General features: G+C 36.2%; 1 protein-coding gene and 1 long non-coding RNA gene across 2 annotated transcripts; one reads left to right on the top strand and one right to left on the bottom strand.

The window, feature by feature from the left end:
- Window positions 1–160: 160 nt before the first annotated feature.
- Window positions 161–13,076, bottom strand: LOC105746337 (uncharacterized). Its single transcript, XR_001118752.2, has 3 exons — window positions 12,866–13,076; window positions 4,569–4,704; window positions 161–1,254 (listed from the first exon to the last, which is right to left on the bottom strand). It is a non-coding gene; the product is annotated as an uncharacterized lncRNA (long non-coding RNA).
- GMNC (geminin coiled-coil domain containing) lies at window positions 12,406–23,622 on the top strand. Its single transcript, XM_004460839.4, has 5 exons — window positions 12,406–12,919; window positions 14,704–14,878; window positions 17,353–17,441; window positions 18,331–18,447; window positions 19,559–23,622. The coding sequence occupies exons 1-5, from the start codon at window positions 12,917–12,919 to the stop codon at window positions 20,177–20,179; spliced, it is 1,005 nt and encodes a 334-aa protein (XP_004460896.1). The 5' UTR covers window positions 12,406–12,916; the 3' UTR covers window positions 20,180–23,622.
- The last annotated feature ends 162 nt before the right edge of the window (window positions 23,623–23,784 follow it).

Here is a 23,784-nt window from a genome sequence, read left to right as displayed (position 1 = left end):
TCTCTGAACCATCAAGGAATAGAAATAGAAAACAAAGCTCATTCATAAGAGTGCACACACACACACACATACACACATGAAAATACTTAGAAATTAGCTAGGTAGACTAGGACCTAAATGAATATATATATATATATATATATATATATATATATATATATATACACACACACACACACACATATATATGTATATGAGGGGTGTGAAATTTTATGAACAGATGAAAAGTAGTTGTTTATTGCTAATTAAAATGTGAAGTGTTCCAACCAATTAAGAAAGAAGCAGTCTAGCAACATCTATTAAAATTATAAAATCTCTGTCCTAGCATACTCTCTCCTGGAGATCTATCCCTAAGCATAAATCACCAATATATAAGGATATATACATGAAGATATTTTATTATAGAAACTAAAAATGGGATGATCTGAATATCCATGAAGAGAGGAATTATTGAATATATAGTATGTGATATTATTTAGTCAATTTAAGAATTTAGCTAATATAGTATATTATACCTAATCAAATAGAATGCATCAAAATTACTTCATTTCTACAAGATATCACTGAACGAGAAAGAAAGATGTAGACAAGTTTATATAATATGCCCCTACATTTTTGTAAAAGGATGTAACAAATAGCCGTGTATAGTTTGTGGCTTATGCATTATTTATAAATGTTTCTGAACATAAATTATGCAAGTGGGGATGGATGGCAGGGAGGACATAGAGGACAGGAAAAGACCAGCTATCACTTTGGCTGTATAACAAATAATCTGACAATTTAGTGGCTTAAAGCAGTGATTCTAAACAGGGAGTGATTTGACTCCAAGGGACATTTTTGATTGTTACAACTAGGGGTAGTGCTGCTCCTGGCATCAGGTCAGGGATGTTGCTAAACATGCTACAATGCACAGGACAGTCCCCCACAATAAAGAATTGTGTTCAGACTGTCAGTAGTGCCAAAGTTGAGAAACCTGGTTTAAAGCAATAGCATTTATTTTGCTCACAAATCCACATTTTGGGCAGAGCAGGGTTCAGGTGGACTAGCTCATCTCTGCTCCGAGCCAGGTCAGCTGGTGTGGCTAGAAGGCTGGGCCTGCGATCGTATGAAGGCTCTCCCACTCACAGGTTTTGATACCGATCCTGACTGTGGGCTGAGACGTGAGGCTGTCGACTGGCACACCTTCATACATGTAGCTTCTTCATGTGGTCTGATCTTCCTCATAATAGGCAGCTGGGTACTGAAAGGTAAGGGCTGAGAGCCAGTGAGAGAGAGAGAGAGAGAGAATGAGAGAGAGTCCTATCAACTTTTTTAAAATATATTTTTTATTTATTTTTAAATGATACATAGATGGTATAAAATATTACATTAAAAATATAGGGGATTCCCATATGCCCCACTCCCCAGACCCCCCACTTTTCCAACATCAACAACTTCTTTCATTAGTGTGGTATATTCATTGCAATTGACAAATGCATTTTCTAGCACTGCTACACAGCACTGATGATGGTTTACATTGTAGTTTATACTCTCTCAGAGTCCATTCAGTAGGTTGTGGCAGGACATATAATGTTCTGCATCTGTCCCTGCAATGCCATTCAGGACAACTTCAGGTTCCAAAAATGCCCCAACATTACACCTCTTTTAAGAACTGACCTCAGAAGTCACACTGTTCTGCCCCACTCTTTTTGATTGAGGCAAAGTCCCACTTAGTTTCAAGAGGAAGGGAAATAGACTCCATCTCTTGATGGTAGTGGCACGGTTCTATTAGTACATGTGGGAAGGAAATAATGTTTTGTCCATTTTGAAAAGTATAATCTGCCACACAAGCAAAGGAAAAAGACTACACTAAAAAATGTAGGAAACAATTTTTTTAAATTATTACTGTAAAATTATCTATAAATGTGTGTAGACATTTCAGAATACCTGGTAAGGTTAACAAGTTTACATATTGTAATCATTTGTTTATTTTCTTCTCTGAATATCTGTGTCTGTCCTGGTTTGAGTCTTTTGTGGACCTCAGAAAATTATGTTGTTAAGCTAACCCATTTCTGTGCATGCAAACCTATTTATGTGGGACAATTTGGTTAGATCACTTTTGACAGGACCCCTTCAGTTAAGGCCCTTGGTTAGATTGCAGAACCCAGGATGAGTCCTAATCCTTTTTCTGGAGTCTTAAATAAATGGAACGTACACAGGAAGAGTGAGGAAGGACTCCAGAATCACCTACAGCCAAAGAAAGACAGAGAAACACCAAGAAGCTGAGAGAGAGGCCAGAGACTACAATCAGTGGAGTAGCTGAAGTTGAAGAGGTGAGGCCCCAGGAGAGATGGGCCATATACCTGATGGCACACAGCCGAGCCTTGGGAGAAAGTGAGTGAGCCTGGAGAAGGCAGAGATGGACCGACATTTTGCCTTGCCATGCATCTGGACTCCAGGACCACCAGCAGCCCACCTTGGTGAAACAGCATCTCTGATGATGCTTGATTTGGACGTTTTCACAGCCTTAGAACTGTAAGATTTTCCCCTAATAAATTTCCATTATAAAAGCCAAACCATTTCTGGTACTTTGCTCCCAGCAGCTTTAGCAAACTAAAACGGTGGCCATTGTCACAATTTTTTGTATTGTAATTTTAGAATTCCCTATTTATTTGTATAAGTTCTTTTATTATTTATTCCTTAATATCTCATTCTAGAAAACATTTAAAGCTTGTTTCAGGGATGGAAAAATACAAGAAGCTGTAATAGAAAAGAAAAACAGGAAAGACAGAAGAAATGAAAGAAATGCAAAGCCTAAAATTAGTACCATAAACGACTACCCTTCCTCTGGGCAGGTCACAGATTAGACTCTACATTTACACAGCCAATGGCAAGAGGGAAATATGGACCAAATTCTCAAAGTACAAATTCGTTTTGGTTTAAGAACAAAATTGGTCAGGAAATGATTGGGGAACCATGAACAAAGAGTACAGTGCTTAATAAAATACAATAATTTCAATGATATATTCATAGTAGGCACAACAAAGTTTATAGGTACTGTTACTACACAATAAAAGTTAAGCCTTTGCATGTGTTACATGCCTTTTCCCTTCTGCTTTTTCTACATGAAACTTTTTAAATCCACTTGCATTAAAAATATCTTGAAATTACCTCCTTTTTAAAAAAGGCAGAGTTCATGTTAATATTAAAATATGGTGCTTTTTATATTATAAGCTTCTTATACTGCATAATGATACTTAGGTGACACAGCATGGCTAATATAATTAATTTTCTTGCAAGATTTGATGGGAATCTTGAGACCTTCTAGTTTTAGCTTTGGATTTAACAATCAGTGTCCTTGGGCAATTTGATGAACCTCTTACATGAGTCTCAGGAGATTAGAAGAAATTAGATGGGACAATCTCTAAAGCCCATTTGTACTCTAAATTTTATGAATCCATAGATATGAATCCTTAGAAGTTATACTGAATCAATGAAAGAGATGCTTTGGTTTTGTTTTTAAATGGGATCAAGTATTTCAAAAGGGTAAATGCCCAAGGAGTATTTGATTGGAGAAAGTATCTCATTTCAGATACTCTTGGAAGGCTATTATTCTACCCAGTACTTAGTGCTTTGAAACAAATCTAATTTCACCCCCCACACGCTCACCACCCCAGTTAAAACCCTTCAAGGACTCCCCATTGCTCTTAGGATAGATGTCTGAACCCAATATTCTGTATGTCTGCCTGATGTAGTCCCAACCCATCTCTTGCTTCATTCGTCACCACTCCTCCTTTTCCCAGTGTGAGCACCAGAGCTTTTGCATGTGCTCCTCCCCCATCCCTGATACATATTTCCCCTACTCTTTTCCACTGTCCAACTCCTACTCTTTCTTCAAGTCTGGGCTAAAATGTCATCTCTTTAGGAATATATCCTTGACATCTACACTTATGCTCAGCTTCCTTCCCCCAATTCCAATGGATTAAGAACATGGGTTCAAGACTTCCACAACACCGTATAATCCCTTTCATATAGGACTTGTCACAATTTCAATTTAAATAAATATATGTGCAATATCACTATTGTCCACATTATAAATACCATGAAGAAAGAGACCATGATTGTTTTGTCCAGTGCTTTAACCCCAGTACTTACATAGGGCAGCATGAAATTTAGGTGGGATGCACATGCTTTTTGAAAGAATGCCTGCTTGCATTCACTACATAGTATCTCTGTTTCCTGGCACCTTCAGGCATGATGAGTCCACTATTTCTTAAGGAATATCATTTCTTTTTTTTTTCTTTTGACAACTCCAAAACAAGTACCTTCAATTATTGATCATAAATATGTGTTCCCACAATTTCTACCTCATTTTTCTGACTTCATCTAGAAGTGTGATTCTTGAGGGTCATTAAATATATAAGAATTTCACTGTTCCATATATTCAATGCCAACTACAGCATAGTCACATTCCCAATGCAAAAGGAGTAGCCCAAGCTGCTGCCTACACTGAAATGGCTAATTGAAGGATAGCAAAAGATGACAGGCCAAAACTTGGTTTCAAAAAAAAACAAAGGAATAATACTTACCTTGGTGTGGATTAGCCTCAATAAAAGCAAAGCTTCAGTGAGCCAGAGTCTTCATATTTTTCTTCTCCTCTTCGGATTGAACTCCTTCTTCGGCTTTGTTTTTTTTCCTTCTTGTATTCTTTATTTTAATTTATATCTGAAATAAAATGTTACCTTCCACTTTAACTGTATTTTTTACTGGTAAACCTACAGTGGGTCTCAGTTTGGAGTTCCCACAGGCATAATCAAAGCATCAGTGTAGGAGGAAGGCTCAGCTCGGTGACCTTTAAGTTTCTCTTGAACTCTTTTAAGTTATGACTCAATGTAACATGACCCATGAAGGTTTTGTGGCTCCAAATTCTCTTTGCTCTAACGCCTAAGTCCTTAAGACCTGGGCAGGATTCAGTAAACCCTCTTCACTAAATTTGTTCTTCCTAATTTCCCTACTAGCTCAAAGTACCTAGTGACTCTTAGAATAGAAAGATACTATAGAACTGGGACTTAGCAGTGATCCTACTCTATACCAACATTTTCATTCACTGCTGCTGTCTCCTCTTTCACCTTTCACTCCAATGGAAGTTCTCAGATCTCTCAGCAAAGGCAAGGAGCTCCCCTATTCCTTTCAAGGTGTATATGGAAATTAACTAAAAAGACAGACTTTAAATCTCAAAATCATGCTGAATTGGGTTCTTAGAATTGGAAATAATATTTAAAAATATTTCTTCCCGGTGTTCCCAGTGTATGGATGAGATATAAAACATCTAAGATCATGGGTAATGCAGCCTCTTTGTGAATTTCTCTAGTGACCAAGCTCTCATCACAGAGTATCAAAGTCCACCTTACATGGTACTGAGTGTTAGAAATATCTGTCATTTGACTGGAACCTGCCAACTTGTTACCTCTACCTATTGCTTCTCGTTCTATTTAATCTCTTCAGTAATTTTGTTTTAATTTGAAGGTTATAAACATACCATATTTAATTTTCATGCTGAACACTATGTTCTGTATCCAAGTAAAAATCCCAACCTTCTTGTATTTTACCATCTTTTCATCTTGGTGTCAAAATCCTACTAAATCTTTATAGTTATGGGTGTTTTGGAGCAATGTAATATTAAATAAAGTGACTTTTTTTTGTATTGATATTTATCCTTTCTGTAGATTTCCACAATTTTTAAAATAGCTTTGGTCTTTTGGGGAAGAAAAAAATTTTTTCTGCTCCTGTTCTCACTCTTCACTTTGTAAATTTGAATAGATGTTGAAACATACATACATACATACATATATATATATATATATATATTTTTTTTTTTTTTCCTTACTCCCTGGTTGATATCCAGTCCAGTTCTTCCTGGGGCTGCAGACACACATATAAAACAGTCTTCAGATTCCAAATAGATCTCAAATTGTATCCTCTATCCCCAGCCTGCTCTGCTTCTGTGAACTATCCAGGGACAACTGTCCCTACCCATTCAGGTGAAAAACCTGGCAATCTCTCAACAAATCCTGCTCATCTGCCATCTAAACATTTCTGCACTCCCTCCACCTGCCTTCACCATCCCACACCCCAATGGCTCTGCTCCCAACCTCACTCTTCACCTTGTCAATATGAATAAATATTGAAACATATGGAATTCTTGTTTTAACCAATATACACACAGATATTATCTATCAGTACTGTTCAAATTGCTTTAATATAAAATATGTTGTTATTCCACAAAGAAAAATATCACTTGCGATCATGTGTGATTTCAGATATATTTTAATAACTTCTGATTATAAAAGCAAAATTGCTCTTTATAAAAGTTCTGGAATATATAGGAGGGTGAAAAACAGAATCATAATCATAGTACTTGCCTTACAAAACTGTAAACACCATTAACATATTGTTATATTTCTTCTTTTATTTGTTGATTTATAGAAATATATTTATTTGCTTGTAATTTAATATAGATAACGTGGTTTTCCATGTCTTAATTTTTTTCAAAAATATTTTCTATGGATACACAATCCATATTATAGATATACTGTAATTTATTGGTATAGTCCTTTCTGTGGGCATTTATTAATAGATACTTTTGTACAAATGTTTTCCATACTGATATGATGAACAATGTTGTACAACATTTTTGCTTGAATTTCTTATTTTCATAAATTAATTTCTTTCATCCTTGCTGGCTTAAATGATAGGAATATTTTTAAATTCTTGAAACATTCTCATATGTCTGTACTTCATAGATTTTCTTCTTTTCGTCTGATTATTTCTACCTTATTACAAAGCATGATAGACACAAAAGACAGATAGTTCGAAATCAAAGTTAACTTATTTAAACAATGATCACAGAATACAACTTATAAGTATACTTTTAGTAGGCTTTCAGATATTTACTGTTGAATAATATATATTTACTCATCCTACTATCAGTGACACTGGGGTGGCCACCCACCACTCCAAATGGGACAGAGCCTGTTCCTGTAAGCTTTCTTTAGGTGGAGAAGAGAAAGCATGTGTCATGTAGCTGCTAGCATCAACATGGGGAAGAAAATGCTGCCTTCCTTCTCCCGATCTCACTAATCAAATAAATCTCTTCACAAGTGAATTGTTAAAAATAAGGAGAAGAAAATAATCTTTGTTGCCTAAAAACTTTGTAAATATTTCAAGGCAGTAAGTTTCATTGCTTCCTCCAGATACATTTGTATATATAAATGTAAATACATAAGCATGTACATTTATAAACAAAGAATGAGAACAAGAGATTAAAGAATACACAAAGAACAGTTTGCTAATCAGTTTTAAAAATATGCAATTTCTGTCAATATGCAACTGGTTTTTCCCAGTTGAATTTTAGGACAATATCCGTTTTGTAAAAAGAGGTTGGTCAGTTTGTTTCCTTGTCTTTTGCTGCCCTTTCACTTATAAATAAAGCTATTGAAATGTATAAGTTGTTTGAAATTTTGGCTATGATTTAGATACGCAGTGATGATACTGTTGTTAAAGAGGCAGCAGCAGCAGGAAGGCTTCTGGTTAGATAAAACAAAGAAGAATTATCTGCACTTATCTGTACTGTCATCACTATGGTTCTGTTTATTAACATTCATAGAGGATATTGAAATTTTGCTTTACTGTTAGCAGGGCCCTTTATTCATATTAGAATGATTTTGTTCATTCTAATATCATTATGCATGATTAATTTCAAAACATTTATGCTTCTCTGTATTTTTCTCAGTTTTAGAATATATAAAAGCCTCTATTAGCTGAATACTGAAGATCAGTATTTTGCTTTCATTTTGTAGGGGAAAAGAATAGTATAACTAAAACTAATTTCATTGATACTAATTTCAAATAAGGTTTTAGATTTGATTGTAAATAAAGTGATTTTGCCACAAAATACCGGGCTAACAAATCTCAGTTAATACTTTTGTAGATATATATATTTAGAATGTAGCTAAACATTCTGTATTTAAATATGCTTTTTTGTATTTATTTCATGAAACAAATCACAGTTTCTCCATTTCTCTGATAATTACAGGCCTTTAAGGAATTGGGTCTCAGTTGACCAATTTTGCTTCTATTACTTTCTGAACTAAGCTTTTTAAAGAAACCAGGCCATTACCTCCTTACTTCTGTTATCTTCAGCATATAATTGAAGATACCATGACCAGTGCAAATTCACCTTTCAGATCTTTAATGCCTAGTCAGCACCATATTGGCTAATCTCTAGATCAAAATTCTCTAAGAAAAATTTCAAGAACAATGAAGGCACTAAAGCTAAGTTTCTGAAAATACTGATGCTCCTGAAAGAAGGTGCGTTTTATTTTAAGTTATAGTTGGAATACCATATGCCTGTTTTATGGTAATGATAATAACCCATAATTTTAATTATTTTCCAGTAAAGTAATGGGGAATTGAGATGTGTTTGCTTTGTGTTGTTTGACTGGGTTTCCACATCTCTAAACTTTGAGGTGATGCAAAGTATATTTCACCATTTTATATACATCTTCATAGTAGTATTGAGATTATTTTTTTCTCATTTGGCCAGCAAAGCAAAGCTTCCCAATCAGTGACCAAGGCACAATAGGTTACAGGTATCTGGGGTACTGATCCTGTCTGCCTGCAGGGTGGCCAGGCAGGGTCTGGAGAAAATGGGAGCTCCTAAGCCTCAACTATTTATTCAAGTTTGCTCAAATATTGTGTTTAAGTAATATATTATGAGGAAGGCCACGAAACAATGCTGCTGAGCACAGAAAAGGCTTCCTTCACTTTACATAATAAATCCATGTCTGCATCCATTTGCTAGATATTCTTCAAATATCGTGTAGATAGTTGGCTTTTGAAAGAAAAATCCCTAGACTTGAGAATTCAAATTTGTGACTATCACTATAGTATATGATTTTCTTTAATAAGATGCAGTCAGGTATAATTGAAAAGTTAAGCAATCACCTAATGAGTCTATAAATGAACTAACACTAGTTATAAAGCTATTAAAATAAATTCCTGCTGAAACACCAATAAAACAGTACAACAAATCTCTTCACCCATGTCATTTCCATATAGAGATAATGTGAGTTATTCCCAAATTGGACATTTCATTATTTAATTTACCCAAGGACTTTCTCTTTTCTAGCTAATAATCTGATATAATTTTCTCTAATTTAGTTATCATTCTGTTGCCAGAATTAACAGTTGACTTTCTTTTAACAACTTTTCTTCTTGTAGAAAGTTGTTTTTTTTTAACCATAGCATAAGATATTGCCTATGTGATGGTTATTAGAAAGCTGTGTTGACATGAAAGTACTGAAGAGCAGGCAAGTCTCTATATCAACATGACTAACCATTGCACATCATTCTGGAATTGTGAAATTAAGAAGTATGCCTCAACAAACTAAATGTGTCATGGTTCTCCAGATCTGCTTTTAAAAAAATCATGTTGATCTTCCAATATATGGAATTTTCTCTGAGGATAATGATTTTGTTTATTAATAAAGGAAAGCAGAAATACTATCTTTTTCACTAGCTGGAGATTCAGCTTCTGAAGCCATGGGAAAAAGCTGTGTTTGTAAAGAGAATTCAAAAATCATTCTTTTATAATATGCTACTGAATCCACTAATGGGATAATCGAATAAAGTGTCCTCCAGGGGTGAAATGAAAGAACATTCCATATGCCAGTCTATTTACTCCCAACCCACCTCTGAACATGCTCTATCTACCCTTTTCTATCTGCTAACTTGGTTTGTGAGCAGGTCAGGTTACCTCCTACTTTGTTATATCTTTGTCCTGGCAGGAGGCACTACCTGATTCAACAACTGGGCTGTTATTAGCACCTCCCTTTTTAACACCATCCCTTCAGGCACAATACAAAGGGTAGTTTTTAACTGATCTTATTGTTCATAGGGAAAAAATATATATATACAAGGGTTTCAATCTCTAAGGAGGACATACCTCTTTCTTTCATATATATGTATATCAAACTGTCAGAGGATTTCATTTCATTGCTTACTTGATGAATTTTTCAAAAAATAATTGTCGAACAAAGAAAAATAAAGCATATGCTTATGCAGAAGATGATTTTAAAAAGATGTGCTTCAGCAAATGGACACAGAGAGCAGCCAATTGGGGGTAAGGGGAGAGAAATAAATAAAATAAACCTTTGGGAAATAAAAGATGTGCTTAAATCAGACCTTACAATTGGAAAAATTTTTCCATCTATTTATGATTTCAGAAACGCTTTAACTTCTGATATATCTTCAACTGTTAATAGTGCTTAACTTTTTAACTTCAGGGATTTTCTGCCACCATATACACTCCCATTCCTACGAGCCTAGAGTAGTTAATGATTTATGAACATTTGCATGCTTAAAATCAAAGACTTCTTAAAAAATATTTCGCACCCTCAAAATAAACGGTTTTATAAAAGTAGATTTTATTTCAGTTACTTTTAAGGCACAGTGATGTATAAGTTAATAGGCAGATTTCTTCCATCTAACAGTAATAATAGCTACTATTCATGATTTAGGCAGTGAACTAGGGATTTTACAAGCAAACCTCAGAGGTTGGCATCACTTTCATAATTTACTAGATGATTTAATAGAGGATTTAGGTACCTTGAAAATATAGTCCCAGGTGGTTGAGTCTTAGAGATGAGAGTAGGGATTTGAACCCAGGGATATTTGGCGCAAAAGTCTCTATGCTCTTTTTTTTTTCATACCACATTTGCTCAGGTACCCCTTCAGCATCATTTTTAGAGATAAAAAAAAAAACCAAAACCCCAAAAAACAAAATGTGTATCTTCCAGAGGCTCACGTCTCCTTTGTGAAAGCTTCCAAAAGCAAGACAAGTCCTTTACCTTTCAAAGCAATGATGCTCATCACAAAACTAATTAGAGGTTTGCCAAGCATACTGCAAGTTACCAGCACTCAAAGCATGCGTAGTTCTTTGTTGTGGACAAGATCATTGATTCTTAAAACCTAAACAGATTTTAATCTGCTTTCCCCATCTTCTCAGGGTCATGTTGCCAGTCCTTCCTTTCTCCGTGTGTGTTGAGAGGAGAGGGGATCACTGTCTTGTGTCTTTGACTGTAGTGTGTGACACTGTAGTAAGCCAATGTCAAGGAATGAAATTCACTATCTCCCAGGTAGTGCTTCCTAAACCGGATACTGTTCACTTAAAAGTGTTTGGAAATACATAGTATTTGAACAGGAGAAAAGCATGCCACCAAACCTGGCACATCTTCCATTCCTTTCTTCTTTCTGGACACAGAATGCTTACTGAGAATCTTCTGTGTGCTAGGCACTTTGCTAAGTGTTATAGGTGATAAGTACAGTACAAAGAATAAATAAGGATCAATTTCCTTTAGAGAAAGGGCTATGCAAGTCAAAATAGGAAGTTCCCTCAATCCCCACACCATACCTCTCACGTAAATGGTTGTAATATACAATGGAATGAAGGCAAAGCTAGCCAAAGGCATTATGTGTGGTAGTTAGAACAGAAGTATGGATACTGGAGTTGAACTCTTTAGTCAAATCCTGGCCCTGCCACTTCTTACTTCTGCTTCACCAGTGTTAACAGAATGTTGCATTGACATTGTCACGCCTTAACATTGGTCAATTTTCTTATCCTCCTCGGTGCTTCATTTGCTACGCTGCCAAACAGGCACAACAAGAGCACTGCTTCCTGGGGTTACTGTCAACTGCTTTATATTCATTTAGTTGGTAAGCTGAAATAAGAGTTGGCTATTCTTACTAGGAGACGAATGGCTTTAAACATGGTGTTGCAGGTCTTTCTTCTCTTGTGATAAAACCATAGAAACTTATGTGAAAATGAAACTTAAGAGGAAAAATGGCAGAAAAGAAATATTTCAGTTGAGGAGTACTAATATACACTATTTTCTTATACATAATAGTTATAATAAATTATAAGTTATTATAAATTATCCTTATATATAGTCATGAAGACAGGACCATCACAGAGAAAGACACTTTAGATACTTAAATTTGTAGCTTGAACACAGATTTCATTAATTCATACATTCAACAAATATTTATTGAGCACCTATTCCATGTTGGAAATTGTGCCAGGCACTTGGCAAACAGCAGCAAACGAAATGGACAGAAACAACTGCTCTGGTGAAGTTTACATTTTAGAAAGGGTATAGGTCACCGCCACAAGCCACTTTATAGTTGAGGAAAATGCGACACAGCCAAAAAAAGCAAAAAAAACAAAAACAAAAAAGCAACACAAAAATAATACATTTGTAACATCATAGAGCCAGGTGATATTAATTTGTTAACGAGTGGTCAGAAAACACACAGGCGCAATCCTGACTCTGGGGTGTCAACGCTTCTTGGGCTTCCAGTGCGTTTGCATTCCTGAGCCGCTCCGGGCTTGCTGACCCGACGCCTGCAAGCAGGGCCGCTCGCCCCTCGCCCCGCAGGCCGCCCGCGCCCCGCCCGCGCCGGGGCCGCCCTGCGCCCGCACCCGCAGCCCCGACGCGCTCGCCTCGTCGGCGGCGGCCCTCGCCCGCGCCGGTTTTGAAGCGGCGCCGGGCACCTGGAGGCGGACCTCGCGGGCCCTGCCCCTGACCCGTGGCCCGGGTCCCGACCCGGACGTCCCCGGTCCCTGCACGGCAGACGCCAGGGGTGCGAGTGACTGGGCTTAGGCTGGTAGTCTCCCGACCCACGTCACCAGTTTGACAGCCTCGCACCAAATCAGAGGGCGGTGCTGGCCAAGAGCCCCGGGGCGTCACCGCAAACTCCCGCAGATTAGAACTCGCCTCTCCTAGCTCCTCCCCTCAGTCCCATTTAAAGCGCCAAAGGGCTTTACCGAAAAATTAAGAGTGGGCTCAGTTTCTGCAGCGCCTTCTTCCACTGCAAGATGGTAAGTGAGGCGATGGCGTTAGCTAGTCCGCCGACAGAACCTGGGGTTTTACAAGCTAGTAAGCTTCCTATTCAGGACTTCCTCCACCCTGGGAGCAAGATTTCTCTACTACCTGCCCTTTAAAACGGGTCCTCTCTGCACCTCCCAGATCTCCCTTTCCCCCTTATCTTATTCTGTCTTTCCCTTATCATACCCGCTTCTCCCTCCCTCCCACTTTCTTTCTCTCCCTCCCTCACAACCCCCCTTCCCTCCTCCTCCCTCTCCTTTTGCCCTCTGCTATTTCTGTTCTCTGTACCGATCTCCCTGCCCACCTGCACTCACTTTTCATTCCACCTCTTCCTCTAGATTATGCACATATTTGCAAACACTTGGCCTTGAACTTCTCTAGGGGTATTCGGGTTTGTTTTCTTCTCAGGTGTCAGTTGCATAATAGTTCAGCTCTGATTCCAATAATAACCCCAGGGAAGGAGCCTGCAAACAAGCTTTTAGAATAAAAGAAAATACTGCTTGATAACCTTTTGGCTGGATTTCTTTGGTCTGTACTCCTCAAGCTGGACTTATTTCAGAACGGAACTTTTTTCAAATTAACTTGCTGGGAACATTAACAAAGTGTGCAACGTGCAACGTGTGACTTAATTCACTTAACTTTTTTTTTTTTTCCGTCTTCTTATTTGTTTTCTCTCTGCTTATGCTATGCCCAAGAAAGTCCTCAAGTCAACAAAAGGCTTGTAGTGGTCAAAAAGAATTTATCCAAAGCTGGACTCTGCTGAAATGAATGGCTTTTACTTGATTAAACATTGACAAATAATTAGGAATGGGCTGTTGTACAAATTAACCCAGGAAGGCTGCATACCTGCCCCAGCTTGAAAATTTGGAAAGATTGTGTTTGAGGTTGAGGAGTGTGTGTGTATTGGGGGGTTGGGAGGCCGGGGCATGTAGAAGGGTGTTCACTGGATCAGAATGTAATGGAGAATACCTGGAAGATAACTTTGGAAGGGCATTTGAGACCTAATGATGGAGGGAACTAGAGCTTGCTCTTTGCTGACTAATTTCAGTTCTGATTATGCATAGACTTAGAGTGACTTTATGGCCCTGGGGTTGGATTGAGATGGAGTTGGGGAAAAATTTTAATTACCTCTGGGATATGTGTAGATGTGTATCGTGTGTGTGCATGCATGAAACAAACCATTCAGATCACTATACGATTCAGCAGCATGTCATGCCAGAAGAAGGGAAGAAAAGAGACAGCAAATATCTAATTCAAAAATTAACATAAAATTGATGTAAGGAGGTTCAACTATATGATGTCAGGTCTTACCCATTTAAGCCTTAGCATTTTGGGCTTCACATTCTTAACATTAAAGGTTATTAGAAATATAATTAAGATACTTTTTAGAATTAGTTTTTAATGTCTGATTCGTTACATAGAATGTTTTTTACTTAGATCCTGGGCAGCCTGTTAGATGGGCCAGGCATTGCAATAGTACATAATACTGGATTTTTACAAATTTGATTCATTCAATAGTAACTAGTCTGGTCTTTGCTCAGAGGGCCTGAGGAAAATACAGGGTTAAGCAAGGAGCTGAGTCCCTTTTAGTAATTATAGTAATTATATCTTGACTCTCAAAAATTAATGATGTGATATCCATACTTAATACTTTTAGGGTTTTTGATTCACTGCATCTAATTTCTGCATCTTTCTCCTGCCTTTTACCCCTCCAAATCATCATCACCCCATCTCCTGTGTCCCCTACTCTTCCACCCCCCTGTACTGAATTTTACAGAACACCATTCTGCCTTGCCAAGACCAGTACTTTGTAGGAGGCCAGAGCTATAATTGCCCGTATTCCACTACAACGTCAGAATCTAGTGTTGACGTTTCCAGGGAGACTTGGGTCTCTTTCTGGGCTGCTGGTCTCCTGGACAACAGAGAGACCCAACAAGCACCACAGGCACAGGGTAAGTTCTGCTTTTCCTGGTATAGCGGGGGCCCTTTCACAGCACCCATGGCTGCAAAGCATCATGGCAGGAACCCTGGAGAAGAGGGGGTAATATAGGAAGTTAAAGTAAGTCCAAAGACGCCTGCATTTTACAGCCTATATAACCTACTATTTTGTATTTGCTGAATAGTGAAAATGGGAGTCTTTCTCTAGCCTGCTGGACATGTATTTCTCCCTATAGCTTACAGTTCTTAGAGCTAGAGATTTCCAAGTCACTGAGGGAACATGAGTCTGTGTCAAAGTTTTATAAATACCTCTCTAGAGGAACACTTTTGGAGTCAAAATATGAGTTCAAGCATTTCTTTTGAAATTCAGGAATGCAGAGAAATATTAACTTAATAATTTTTATTAAAAGAATTTGTTAGAGAAGTTGTGCGTTTACAAAACAATCATGCATAAAATACAGGATTCCCATATACCACCCAACCACCAACACTTTGCGTTGGTGTGGAACATTGGTTACAATTGACAATAGCACTTTTTTATAACTGTATTATTTTGTAAACAGTAGTAACCAGCATTTATTGAGGGATTCTATGTTTTAGGCACTATAGGAAGCAATTTACTTGAATTACCTCACTTAAAATACCTAATATTCAGTCCTGTGAAATCTATCTTATATTTTTTAAATTTTTTATTAGAGAAGTTGTGAATTTACAAAATAATCACAATCATGCATAACATATAGGATTCCCATATCACCCCACCACCAACACCTTGTGTTGTTTTGGAACATTTGTTACAAATGATGAAAGACCATTATCGAAATATTACTGATAACTATAGTCCATAGTTCACATTTGGTATATTTTTCCCATAAATCACCCTATTGTTAACACCATGTATTTGTATTGCTTATTTGTTAGAGTTCATGAGAGAATATTCTCATATTTGTACTGTTCACTACAGTCCATCATCTACCATGGGGTTCACTGTGTTATATGGTCCTATGCCTTGTAAAATGCAGCTAAAGTGTATACTCAGAGATTCTCAGTTTCATCACAGCCAGAGGAAAATCTATGCACAGTATTTCTTATAAGTGGAAAAGAATTCTTTTTTTTATCCAAAGAATACTTTAACTTTGGAGGGAAGTATAACAATGATGGAAATTAAATATTAATTTTAACCTGTCTTAGTTCACAGTATTTATAAATATTAAAGGAATTTTCTGTATTAACACTAAAGTTCCTGGGGAAAACCTCTTGGACTGCCTAAGAATTAAATCTGTACTCTTGATTCCACCACATGATTTGGGGGGGGGGGGGATTTAAGAAAATATACACACACAAAAGAAAAACCCAAAACATTGAAATACATTTATATGTTAGGGAGAAGTTGTTGATTTTAATTTTCCACCCTAAGCACCAGAGAAAATAGAATGTCTAAGGATATGGAATCACTGTTTCCAAAGTATTATAACTGTCCCCTTATTCATCATACCACTTCAATTAAAATAATATTTTAGTAACCACTGCTAAAGTTAAGGAGAGCAAGAGTCAGTCCTGTATTACATGAGGCAAGTCAAGTAAAAGGAAACCCATCCGGTATGCCCTAGCATAGTTTTTATTGCCAAGTGTAATCTTCCATCAAATATGAAAAAAAAATTCTTTAAAGAAGCACACATAACAGAAGGATGATAACTACTGATACAAATGAGGTTTGAGTACAATTTTGAGACATTTCATCTTAAATTTTCAGAGAACCAAAGTGCAAAATGTTACCATGTAGAATTCTGAATAAATAGTCTCTATCAGATTTAACTGGCAAGCTGACAGACAGAGATATTCATCTAGGGAAAATACTTAATGCAAAATAAGATTTGATTTCAGAGCCAAACATTATATTATCAAGTGGTAAAGCTTTTAACATAAGAGAAAAATCAGAAAAACAGTGGAATTGCAATGCTATGTCAAATGGAGGGAGGTTCATTAAATATATATTTTTAATATTTGAATATTTTATTGAAGTATATCGTTCATATGTGAACATACACATAAACAAGTGTATAGCAAAATTTGTGAACTTAGAATACAAACATGCATGTCATCATACAGGGCTCCCATATGCTACCCCACCGCTTCCTTGCATTATTGTGAAATAATTGTTACAAACTATATTTGAATGAATTAATAATGCAGAAGGGACAGTTTTTATAAATTTAGCCAATGGGAATCTAAATTTTGGGGAAGAATATGACACCTCTTAACTCCTAATAGTCACCTCTTTAGTGTAGCATATAGTCTATAAATGTCTTTCATAGCTTACTTGCCTCTTCTGAGTGCTTTAAATATTTTACTTGACTGTGCAGAGGCAAAGCTATGTTTTAGAAAGCAATTGAACTTATTCAATGTTTGAAGGCCTTTGATTAATTTCTCTATCGCACATGAGTTGCATGTGGGTTTTGTCAGTTGTCCATTTGGTACGTTTACACAGAATCATCCAGTGACTCCAATTATTCTATTCTGGACTCATGTTCCTGGGAAGAAGACCAGCTTTCCTCTCAACTCTACCGAAATAAACAGGTGTGTACAGATAATTGAGAGTGGTCATGTTCGATGCAGTCCATTTTCCAGCGAGTCTACCCTTAATATCACAATTCTTCTTTTCTCTCTTTACATTCATATGTTGACTTTCGGTTTAGAACCGAATTGGGTATATGTTCACAAGGTGATCAAAAGTAGGTGATCAATGCAACAGAAAACAAAATACTCCTGTAGGGAGACATACAGCCAAGCTCTGACTTAAGACATATTTTGTTCTATGAACTCTTCAGTCTTCCTTTTCTTCTTCTATAAAATTGGAATATTTGTGCTACCTTTCTCAGAGGGCTTTTGGAAAGGCAAAATGATTTATTGAATGTGATAATATTTTTATATCATAAAATTAGCTACTTGGGCAAGGGATGATGTTTATAAAAGTTGTTCTAAAGATTGCTTCATTTCCATGTTTTTTTGTTGTTGTTCCTGAGAGAGTAATTTAATCTAATAGACATAAAATCAGATAAATGTGTGACTGAGGGAAACCAACCCATTCATTTTTCCATTTAATTTGCAAGAAAGGAATTCAGCAAAAACTTTTTCAATACCCTTTTATATATTTAAACAGTTGCAGGAAGCTTATTTTCCTGCATACCTCTCTTATTCCCTTGTGGTTACAGTTCTAAAAGTTCTATAATCTTGTCAAACATTTTGCAAAGAATTTTTTAAAAAATCAGAACAGGAAAATGAACAATCAAGTGTGTGGGGGTGATGTGGATTCAGTTTAGGTCTCTGCGGACAAGGACCCCTAAGTTTGCGTTTATAAAACAAACAATAATAATCAAGCTTAAGCAGGTTAAGGAGCAATGGCATTATTATAAGGTTTCAAAATCAATATAGTGGAGTAGCCTTAACTGTTGTCTGTTGTCTACAGCTCCAAGATACCCTGGTACAGAAGGAAGAAGAACTCGCTAGGTTACATGAAGAGAATAATCACCTCAGACGATATCTGAATTCTGCTTTGGTTAAATGTCTTGAAGAAAAGGCCAAGGTATGCTTTTAAAAACAGAGAAGTGAATCTTAGAAAGGAAACTATTTGGGTAAAACGCCTTGATTAAATATAAGAAGTATAATAAACAATGGACCTTGAAATCCATTAAAAGGATAGATGGATTTTTCTCAGGGAAATATAGCACTTTCCCAAGAATTTTTTTGTATCATTTCACTGAAGTAGCTAGGTGGCAGATTTTAGTCATACAATTACAGGAGCAGTTGGTTAGGAATCAAAAGTCAGTCAAGGAAATTGCTGAGATAACAGAGGTGAATCCAAAGACAGAGTTAGATGGATAGAACATTAGTGTGGCTATCATGTCTAAGAGACATCCAATTCTTTTACTTTCCTATTTGACTTTAGATAATTCACTCTTGCTTAGAGCTGTTAGCCTGGGCTCCTAAGTCTAGCCCCCATTCCATCAAAAAGGACAGTTATTACAGTATTAAGTGATATTAATTAGGCAACTTTATTTCTCTTGGTTTCAGTTTTCCAAGACCTAATAAAATAGAATATATATCACATGGGAGGTTTATGAAAGTCAATAAAATACGAAGCAACCAAGGTGCATAGTGTTCCAGTCGTGAGTTCCAGACAACAGTCAGACAGCTTAGGTTAAATCTAGGCTGTGTGATGCTCAGCAAGTTACTAATACATCTGTGCCTAGTTTCTTCCTTAATGGAGATTTTAGTAGTATCTATATGAAATGAGATAGTGCATGTAATCAATGCTCAATTCATGTTGCTATTATTGTCACTGTAATAAGTTACCTCCATGAGTGAAATTTTCAAGACAGCTAGCTGTTCCTTTCAACTTTCAAATGACTAATAAGAATATGAATTAGAGTTCTAGGTAGAAACTTGTCATCTTTTGTTTACTTTAGGAACAGAAGTTTATCTAATCAGTTTTGCTTTATATATGCATAAGTATATACATATAATATGCAAATACATATAGTCATGTGTAAAAAATCATAAATTACAAATTCAATCAGTTTTACTAAGGAATTAAGGTGACTACTAATAGTCATAGGAAATGTAACTAGACAACAAAAGAAAGTGATCTTAGTTGATTACCTAACTGTGTGTATTTTCAAATATTAATTCTCCAGAAATTATTGTCATCAGATGAGTTATCCAAAGTATGTGGAAAATTCAGAAGTGGGAAGAGGAAGCCAAGAGAGCAGAGATACTGTTCTACTGAGATTCCCCATCACAAAAATGTCAAGAGAAACCTCTCCAGTGAATTTGCTACCTGTGAAGAGCAACCTGGGCCCCCTGTGGACCCCTGGGTGCTTCAAACACTTGGGTTAAAAGACCTCAACACTATTGATGACACCTTGTCAGCTAACTACAGTGCCTTCTCCTCACATCCCACAAGAATCACCAGCACATTTCCCCAGTTTCTGGATGGCACACTTGATTATGAAAATGTTCCCAGGGAGGACCTACAGATTGCCTGTGGAGGTGAGAGAACAACTCCCATGCACAGCACTGCCCGCCACCAGGAAGATACTGACTTCTTTTATCAACTTTCGAATCCCCCAGGAGGGCTGCAAACTCTTCCTTACTATACTGCTGATGTGTCACCCAACAAGACAGAGATGGCCTTTTCCACATCCCTGAGCCCTCACTGTAATGTGAAAACTCATTCCTTCCATCAGGGACAAGCCTTTGTGCGTCGAGATGAGGAGGGAGGCTGGAAGTTTACCTGGGTCCCTAAGCACTCTTAGTGACCACTCTTCTATCACAAAACACTGCCACGAACTCTGTTTACAAAGACCTTTGTTGCACTTGAACCTGACTGTGTGGAACACGGAAGTTATTGCCTAAACTGCCTCCTGCCACTTTAAATGTCACTCTCAATTTACCCACTTAAATCTGCAGGGAATGGCTTCCAAGAATCCATAATGAAACATGCCTGCTTTTCTTTCACCTAAGTTTGACTTGTTTACACACCAACACCTGCTGTTGACTTCCTCCCTTTGTCCTGTACTTGAAAAGGTATTTTCCAATTGCCTGTATATTCCTTTGAGACATAGATATACTGTTCCAATTATAACCAGTCTAACAGCTTTTCTTCTTTCATCAGTTTAAATGTTCACAACTTTCTCCTTTTCACTTTTCTCCCCTCCTTGCCCCTCTTCATTTCTGAAAACCACTGTGTTACAATGAGCTGTATTATCCTTTACATTCCTGCTATTGAGTGTTCACATAGTTTGTAGTTGGGCTATAAATAAGTATCTTTGCCCATCACCACCACTAGGGACATAATGTAGATGTGAATAATGTTATATCCAAAGTGATTCAGAAAGTTGAGTATACCATGGTGGAATAGGTACAACTCTACTGATAAGTAATACCCCTGAAAATTTAAAGATGATTACAATCACTTCAAAATGCCCCAAGGTATACAGGCTTAAATAGGTACTTGGCATTGTCTCCTCAGGCAACATGATTCAAACATTTTTGAGACTGTAGTAACAAAGAACTCATCAACCTAAACTACCCAGAAGCTGATAAACTCCTGTTCCTGAAAGTGTAGTCTTGCCTAGCTCAGTCACCTTCTCACTCATTCATTCCTTCATGTATACATTCTTTTATTTATCTATCCACACAACTTATTTATAGAATACCTGCTATATGCCAGGCACTGTGCTAAGGGATGGTGATAAATGTGAGGAAATTAGAGAGTGTGGCCACCTCCAGAACTTAGAGTCTAACCACTCATCTCCTGTGACCTTGAGAAAGGTAGTTCCCTGGTAAGGAGGTTCAGTTCCCCAGCTGCAGAATACAAAGGTTGAGCTAGATAATTGATAACATTCCTTGAATCTAGACTGGGTCCTGTCATTTACACTCCAACATGGCCATCCTGGGGATTCTTTTTATTTCTCTGCCATTCTCTTTGGTTTTGACATAACTACATATATTATGCTGAGTGAACTTGAAATATAATTTTTAAAAGATCGAATGTGAGCCATTTTTGGTTAACAAGAAATCGTTGCTCTGATCACAGTATTCTTTTTCCTGGTTTCAACTCATTTTGTGGGTTAATTCAGACTAATAGTATGAGAATAATTTGCATCTAATAAATAGAGACAACAATTTTAAATTGGTGTGCATAGATTGAATGCAACTATTGAAATAAATGATTTCTCCTTAAAAAAAAAACAAACACAAAAATGTACTCTTAATGCTCATGCTAGTTCTCCTTTCCTATTCCCCAAACTCCCTATCCTTTCCAAAATAACTTACATATGAAAGATGGGTACATATATTTGTTGAACCAAATTTCAGTTAATGATGAAATCTGCCATATTGAACCCCTCTTATTTTTCTCTTTCTACCCTTCCATAAGTTACCTTGCACAATAGATGCCTGAAAGCAAGAAAGTGCTATTTGGAATTCTTTGTAATGGGGATATGCTTTATGTTGTGGTTGCAGTTTTTTTTTTTTTTTTTGTCTTCTTTGTTGATATAAGCAAATAATCTAAATAATCTCTTTTATAAAGTTTTGTTGGCATCAGTTTTCTTTAGAATCCATGGAGTAAATCCAAAATATTAATATTATTCTCTGGAATATTTTCATGACTTATAAAAAAGTAGAACACATTCTATTTTCTAAAAGAAAGTGCTTTTTATATTCCAGTATCTGTACTCCTGGTGGGTGAAATTTATATCATTTTACAATAACAAATTTAAGAATAAGAGTCAATTGTACTTTAACACACTAGGAAGCAAGAAAGTAAATATAACTATTTTACTAAATGATGAAACTGAGGTTGACCAGCAAATATTTATTGTGCATTCTTTGTGTGCCTTATCTTGCGTTATATATGATGAAGAAAGACCCAGGTATAGCACAATGCATTTGGCACAGAAAGGAAAACCACATGAAATATCATAGCTTTTGATTATTTTTGAATGAAACTTGGTCTCAGCCTGATTTAAAGAAATGACAGAAAATTTGTGGGAAATTATGATAACTTGCTCTGGCTTATGTTATAAATGGTAGTGGAGAAGAACATTACCACGTTTTCTTGCAACTGTGACTACAGAGATTTGATACACATTTTATAGAAGATTGTTTTGCTGATGTTTTAAAAATCAGAAATTTTTCTCATCTGAGTATATGTTCTAACTTTAATGACTTCACATTCCCTACCAGTGAACCACAGTTAATATTTTGCTATGATAAAGTGGAAAATATAGACTAAAATAAGCAAGTTATTGTGGTGAATATTTTTATATCATGCAGAGAATTTTACAATGTTACATTTTCTTCTCCTAAATTTATTTGTACTTTTCTTGTTCAGTGTATATGACCAGACTAATATCTTCAGCATTTAGCAGTTAATGGTCCTTTCCCTTATCCAGGATTCATTAATAGACTTTCAGATGTTACATGACCTTGGGGGTACAGCACTCTCTTATCTAATCTTACTTAAAATTAGAATCCATTATCAATTTTTAAAATTTTATCACATTTCCAGTATCCTCTGATCATCCAAAAAGAAATAATTCATGTATCTCACTAGTATCTGTAAAATAAGAACAAATATAATGCCTCCATATGCAGGGGATATTGAAAGAAAGAGATTTTTTTAAGACTGCAGTGATGATGCAAATTTGAAAACTATCAATGGAAAGAATTGCTCTATTTGATTTAATCCAAGAAACTTAAATAAGAAAATAACTGTAACAAAACAGTTTCAACAACTGACCTATCATCACAGGGACAGAAGAAAGTATAGAGTTAATACATCCAGTGCTAATTTTTTGATAAGTATTACTTCTTGTCTGTAAAGTTGAGATCCACAATTCTACATTTGTTCTGGTTTATGAAAAGACTTATCTATGGTAATTAGAAGATAGAATATTTTTTCTTTATTTCTCACTAAACCAAGTAGAAGTGGTTCACAAGCTACAAATAAATGGTGTAAGTGTATTTTAACATCTTTGTCTTCTTTTTATCAACATTTTTGTTATATAGACATAATCAGACATCCAGCTATAATTTCTTACAGATATTCCACAAATATAAAATATAATGTAACACTTAATATTTTAATTGGTTATGATTTGTTTGTGATTTAAAACATTTCTAATTATATGTAAGAGTCAATTTGTAATGAATTTATGGCTAATTAAAAAATAATAAAATTTATTTAATCCCACATTTTGCCCTTCTTTTCAAAACCTTTTTCAGATCAAGAATAAGCTTTCTTTACCATTTTTTTCATAAATCTTATGTCATAGAAAATATTTATCTCAATTTACAAATGTATAAAATAGTAATATGAATAATATTTGAGGCACTTATTCAACAGATATAGCCT

Source organism: Dasypus novemcinctus, chromosome 4 (assembly GCF_030445035.2).
Source record: "Dasypus novemcinctus isolate mDasNov1 chromosome 4, mDasNov1.1.hap2, whole genome shotgun sequence".
In the NCBI taxonomy this organism is placed as follows: Eukaryota; Metazoa; Chordata; class Mammalia; order Cingulata; family Dasypodidae; genus Dasypus; species Dasypus novemcinctus.
This window is presented reverse-complemented; position numbering and strand designations above follow the sequence as displayed.